The 6,492-nt window shown below is 40.2% G+C and overlaps 1 protein-coding gene across 1 annotated transcript; it reads right to left on the bottom strand.

Annotated features, from left to right (window-relative positions):
- Positions 1-46: 46 nt before the first annotated feature.
- dnajc4 (DnaJ (Hsp40) homolog, subfamily C, member 4) lies at positions 47-6,410 on the bottom strand. The gene is made up of 8 exons (XM_088009490.1): positions 6,340-6,410; positions 5,910-5,973; positions 5,002-5,117; positions 4,735-4,825; positions 4,242-4,420; positions 2,543-2,710; positions 2,143-2,229; positions 47-2,071 (listed from the first exon to the last, which is right to left on the bottom strand). The coding sequence occupies exons 3-8, from the start codon at positions 5,091-5,093 to the stop codon at positions 1,975-1,977; spliced, it is 714 nt and encodes a 237-aa protein (XP_087865616.1). The 5' UTR covers positions 5,094-5,117; positions 5,910-5,973; positions 6,340-6,410; the 3' UTR covers positions 47-1,974.
- Between the last annotated feature and the right edge of the window lie 82 nt (positions 6,411-6,492).

Raw genomic sequence — 6,492 nt, 5'->3', positions numbered from 1 at the left:
TAACAAAGCGGCGTCTTTTTCAACAAAGCAGACAAGAAGAAAATACTGATGAGAAATAAATTGATGTTTTAATCGCTCCTCTCTGGCGTCCCTGTAGGGAAAATACATAAGGCCTTCATCCAAAGACAGATAAACACAAAACTATCTCTCTAATTCCAAAATAAAATCAGAGAGGCAGAATGGTCAATTTTGGCTCTGGATTTCACATTACAATCACTTATTTGCTGTTTTTTGTTGCTTATTTCCATAAAATACACACTTTTGCAGTGTCATTATTAAAACTGACTATAAGTAAAAAGATATAACATTGGTCGTTTATCATGTCTGTTTAAAAAAACAAGCATGAGTTATGGGTAAAAATGCAGAGCATCCCTGCAGATGAGTCAAATATAAAACAGCTGAGAACTCAGGTTGCGGTTAACCTGAAAAACGTTCCCCTCTCTACGCTCTGTCCAAAACGTGACGAGTCATCCTTAAGGATGTCGATGAACCAATCAGCTTCTTTTAGAAACCTCCTGGTGTTCATGAGATCCTCTATAATTCTGATCAGCCATCAGAGATCAGGCTGAAAACAATAATTAAAAAAGAAAAATCATTCTTTTTTTATTGTGCGAACACTAAAGAGGTCTGTGAAGAAAAGTGCAAGCTCACATCTCAAATAATTCATATTTGAGAAATATGAAATATGAAATATGAATATGAATAAAAAGAATAAAAAGAAAGAAAAATCATTCTTTTTTTATTGTGCGAACACTAAAGAGGTCTGTGAAGAAAAGTGCAAGCTCACATCTCAAATAATTCATAAACCATAAATAGTTCAGCAGAGTAACCCGGTGATGTCAAGTGCCTTGAAAAACTGACTTGTTCACATTTTGTCACATTACAACCAGACTTCAATGGATTTACAGGCCAACAACTTTACAGTACAAGGAGGGGGGGGGCAATACTCAAATAAAAAGCTGAAAAGTGTGGAGTGCATTTGTTTTCTTCCCTTTCATCCATCCACTTAAACTAACAGACCAGGAAAGGAGAACATTAATCAGATAAGCAGCATAGATCTCTGGAGGAGCTGCAGAGATCCACATCTCAGGTGGGAGAATCTGTCAATAGGACAACTATCATGCACTCCACAAATCTGAGATTAATGGAAGAGTGACAAGAAAAAAGTAATTGTGAGATAGACACAAGTAGTCCTGTTTGAAGTAACAGCAAACCTATAGAAGAAAGTTGTCTAACAAATCTAGACCAAAGTTAAACGTTCTGGCCTTTACACAAAACACAACATGTGAAAGCCAAGACTGTGTCTCTCCTGGTAGCAAACCATCTTCACAGAGAAACATGGCTGTGGCAGCATCATGCTGTGGAGACGCTGTTCCTCAGCAGGGACTGGGACGCTGGTCAACACTGAAGGAAAACCTGTTGGAGGCTGCAAAACGCTGCAGGCCGGTGGTGGAGGTTCACCTTCTAGCCAAAGTGCAGCCAGAGCTACATTGAAAAGGTTTAGATTAAATTCATGTGTTAGAATGGCCTAGTCAAAGTTCAGACCTAGTTCCAATGCAATACAGAAGAAAGAGGAACATTGATTTTAAGTCTCTTCGTGTGCACAGCTACAACAGACCCAACATCAACAAATATCTGCGGTAAAGTTAAAAGCTTCAATAAAATTCAGAGTTTTCCTTCCCCTTCACGTGTTAATCAATCATAACATGGAATCTCAGTAAAACACACTGAATTTTGTGTTTGTAACGTGACAAAATGGGTAAAAATTGAAGGGGGTTTGAGTAGATTTGCAAGGCACTGTGTACCTGAGCGTGTTGTATCAGCAACACATATGTGGCCAAAGGAAAGAATCCCACATCCCCATCCTGACCCGAGTTCAAGCAGAAAGCTGGAAAAATAACCTCTACCAGTCGCAAAACTAAAGCGAGTTCCTCCACGTTTTCATTCTGCAGGAGACCGCAGGAGGAGACGCTCCTACTTCTCCGGTCCGCCCTTACTCATTTTCACTTTCTCCTGAAAGTCAGCGTGCTTCTGCCGCAGGATTTCTGTCTGCTTCTTGAAACCGTTGACCCTGGAAGAGAGCAGACCGGAGAGTCAGCCTCCAGCGCCAGACACTCAGCGCTCGGAAGGCGGTGCGCTCACCTGGCTCTCTCTTTGGCTTCGTTGTAGATTTCTGTGATGGCTCTGTCTTTCTCGTCCATGAAGCTATTGTGAACTTCCTCCAGTTTCCTGAAAAAGTTGGAGAAACAACTGCTCGCTGTTTGCTTGACCTGAGACCCCCCCCCCTGAGTTTATGAGTTTGTTCAGCTGTTATAACAGCTGCTCAAATTCACAAAGAAGTGAATCTCAGCAAACAAAAGAGGCACAGAGTCATTGTGTGGAAACAAATACGAGGAAATGAGTGGCGAGGTTGTGCCAGAGCACATGGCACAGAGGCATGCAGGAAAACACCCTACTTAACCGTGCAATAAAAAAAAAAAAAATTGTGGTTTTTTTAATAGAGAGGCCTGAATATTTCAGCATGAGGTATGGAGATAGCTACCTAAAGAAGACCGCATGCGCTCCAAGGCTGAGTCCCATCGTGATGAGACAGTAAATCACCAGCCTGAAGTTCCTCTTCCTCTTCTGCTCCCTCTCCTCTGCAGTCGCCTCCGGAGACTGGGCATGACGAAACTGCTCCCAGTAGCGAACGTTATCGTTAGTAGTAGTGCTGGGAGAAGGAGAGAAGAGAAATACACTGGTAATGATCAGAAGTGACACTAAGAGACCGAAAAGAGGCGATCGGAGGGGAGCAACTGAGCTGAAATGCACATAAATCTCAACAACTTTTCGTTTTCTCTCCCGACAAAAAGAACATCAGATATTTTAATCACCTGTGAGGTTGATGATTTTTGTTTTTCTCTTTTTTTAAATGTTAGAGCGTGAAAAGATGCTTTTCTGCCAGCTTTAAAGCACTGCATTTGTGCCAAAATCACAGCCGTGGCTTTTTAGGTCAGGCGTATTTTCTATATTAGCTCACAGAACTCGAGGGAGCCTACGAGAACTAATTACATCAAGTCTCAGTTCATCCAGTTTTGATTTTAATTTTCAGAGAAACTTTGTTTAGCCACGTATTTCTCTGACCTACCAGTCATTCAGGTCATAACAAGCCGTTTAATCTGAAGTCATGACCTCAAAGGATATAAGATATATACAAGCATGCAATAATAACTACAGTTATTGGGTCCGCTGGTAAACATGCATTAAGAGGCTTATGATAAAGTCAACTTATGATGCAGTTTTCTGGTACAGGCCACCAGATTTTTATTTTAAAAAATATTGTTATGTTTTTAAAGTTCAGAGAGTTCACAGTGCTTTGCAATCTGACAAAACTCGTAGAGCGTTTTGCAGCAAAACAGCCCCTCGGCATCACAGATCCTGAACTGTGATTAACAGTGAATATGAACTGGTTTTGTTGAACATTAAACCCACCTGGAGAGTTTGTTGCTAACTCCTAACCTAAACAAACCATGCAATTCCAGTTAAAGACCCTGTGGCATTTAGTGAACTCCACCTTTATGTTTGTGATGGTAGGAAAGAGGAGAAGTTTTATTGCTGGCACATACTGCAAATATGATCTAAAAGGTACCATGAACAGTTGGAGACCAGAAGATGCCACTCTTTGCTGTGTTTTTCTAAAGAGCAACAAATTTGTCTTTTAAATAGGAGCTCCAATATGGCTAAAGTCCAGCTGTCTCCTCTTTGTCCCCATGACACAAAAACATTTTTTAAATACGCCAACGTTAAAAAATGTTAATGTTCTTTATCGCAACGCTCTGATGTGCGTTGGAGATGTTTACCAACACACATCTGCCTAACTCTAATGGCAGGCTCTCTTGTCTTTCCTGGTTTGAGTAGTAAATATAAAGAATGGGCCTCGGTGGTGCGTTTTATTTTTTCAATTAGAGAAACGGAGAATCACAAATTATTAATTAGAAAGTCCTAAAAACGCAGTTCAAATAAAAAAATTAAGGTATAAGCAACATAAAAAATGCTTGTTAGATTCATTTTAAAGGGACTTTGCCTGAAACTGTGTGAAACTTTATAAATATACTGAGAATAAAAGGTTTGGTTTTTCTAAAGGTTTTCTAGGTGAGATACAGCTACTGCAACAAAAGATTGGATATTTGTTTAGGCTTTTAGACATCTTCACAAGTCAAATGCTGCAGCAGAGCACCGACCAGTACAGTGTGAGGCCTTACCTTCTGTATACTGTGTGACCAGATGTTGATCTAAAGGCCTGCCCCCCCTGGTATGGATGCTGGAGCTTAAGGTCATATTCCTTCCTGCTCAGCTCTTTGCTCAGCACTCTGTAGGCTTCGTTCAGCTCCACAAACTGGCTGTGCAGCTGCGGGTTTGACGGGTTGCTGTCTGGGTGCAGCTGTGGGACGAGCGAGCCAGAGTCAATGATGTGAGATACTCTGCTTGAGGGAGGCTTTCCACTGGCACGCCTATATATTCAAATGTGCAACATTAAATTCCAACTGAGATTAATTTTACTTCTGGAGTGAGATGCCTCAATCCTAAATTATAGCAGACTCATGCCATAAAACCAAATATTTATCTTGGTCACTCAAACTTCTCCATGAAAACAGACAGGAAGCTCCATGTGAAAACAGTTAGCGAGCTTAGCTTATCTTAAAAAACGCCGCCCCCTTGTGGCTGGTTAAGTGCAGAGTTTTATTAGTGAAGTACCTTCTTTGATTTGTCAAAAAAAGCATTCTTTATTTCGTCCACAGAGGCATCCGATTTGACGCCCAACAGGTCATAGTAGCTTGCAGCTTTTCTGTGGGGATAAATATAGTATCTCAAAAACAAGCTGGTAATTAAGTCTGAACAGATCACATAGAACACACACACTCAACACACACACACACACACACACACACACACACACACACACACACACACACACACACACACACACACACACACGCACACGCACAGAGTAGATACACTTGCCTTTGTGCAGAGCTGAGAGACAGCATCCGCAGTCCACTCTTGTAGTACCAAATACAACTCTGACATAGTCGCAGCTGAGCTTCCAGCTGCATGACGAAAAATATTCAACTTTTTTCCTGTAACAAGGACAGACATAAAACCCAGCAGCGATTTAAAGTTTGCTTATTTCTTGTTTAATGAAGAGATAAATCATTAAATGCACAAGGCACCTGTTATGACCTGGATCAAAGGCCACAACAACAATGGTTCTTCGTGTTTTGGTGCATTAATAGATGAAAATCTTTCTTTGTGGCTAATATGATAAAGTGAAAAACTCAAGAAACCCCATGATTCCACAGCTTGCAGGAGCAGCAATAATTCTTAATAGTTGTTTTCAGTAACATTGTCCATTTCTCACACCGTTTTAGAGGAAGATTCAGTCTTTTAAGGTTTGTAGAAAATTGTTTCTACACATTTCTCTCAAGGTTCTACACCAGCTCTCGAATCAAGAAGAGGTCTGGATTTTGAGTGGGCATTTGCAACAACTTGATTCCCTTCTTGTTCAGCCATTCTGCTGCACATAACTTTGCAAAACTATGTTGTGCAGCCATGTTGTTTTCAGTGAGACGAGACATTTACATGCCAAATAAAACATTATAATTTACGTTTTTTGCACAGTTTGGCGTTAGAATCAATTTGGTTGGATGTCCATTCCAGGAAAGATAGGTATAGGTCATAAATACTTTTCACTTTAGAATAATTGTCATCGCTGCAGAATGATGGATGTTTGATAGTTCTGAAACATTCTTATCATCCTTTCCAGATTGAATGGTGAAAACATTGCTGATGCCTTTACACCCAGATGTTGTGAAAACACACACCTGTATGATTCCAACCAGCAATTTACCTCACTAATTTCCAGTGTTTACCTTTCACTGTGTTTCCATTGAAGCTGTCAAGGTGGGCAGCTGTAACACATCTGTCAGCAGATGACTGCAAACAACAACACACACAAAGGGTTGAGCACAATCACAAAACAGCTACTGATATCCACAACTTGTCAGCCTAGCCACTGTATTAGCAAGCGATTTCTGGAGTAATTAAACTGGTGTCCCCCCCCCCCCAAAAAAAAAAATTATAAGAAATTATTCCAGCTGTCAATCAAAACACAAACTGAGTTGACAGGAAGAACACTTAGTTCTGCTGCTAATGCTACCCCCCGGTTTAGCATTAAATGTCTACCAACTCTGCTATTATATGGTAACAGCATCAATCGTTATTTCTATTACTCTGTTAAATGTGAAATATAACTATTAATCAATATATAAGTAGAAGTTAAAAAGAGAAAAGGTGACATACCAGATGAGATCACTTTCGTAACGCTCCAGTTTTCCGATACATCAAGCTACCAGCATAACGGAAACCGAAAATGAAGCTTAATTTCAAAATAAAGCAGACAGTTTACCAGCGAGCAAAGTTTACACTGTAAATAGAATAAAAAGTAGAACAAAA

The sequence above is a fragment of the Poecilia mexicana genome, unplaced genomic scaffold, assembly GCF_051168715.1.
Source record: "Poecilia mexicana isolate PSO_F unplaced genomic scaffold, ASM5116871v1 scaffold_10, whole genome shotgun sequence".
NCBI classification, from domain to species: Eukaryota; Metazoa; Chordata; class Actinopteri; order Cyprinodontiformes; family Poeciliidae; genus Poecilia; species Poecilia mexicana.
This window is presented reverse-complemented; position numbering and strand designations above follow the sequence as displayed.

Coding starts and splice junctions, on each gene's coding strand:
- dnajc4 (XM_088009490.1), bottom strand. CDS start 5,093: ATGCAGCTGGAAGCTCAGCTGCGACTATGTCAGAGTTGTATTTGGTAC. Junction 2,230..2,542: donor GCGCATGCGGTCTTCTTTAG/GTAGCTATCTCC, acceptor CAACTTTTTCAG/GAAACTGGAGGAAGTTCACA. Junction 2,072..2,142: donor GAAGCCAAAGAGAGAGCCAG/GTGAGCGCACCG, acceptor GCTCTCTTCCAG/GGTCAACGGTTTCAAGAAGC.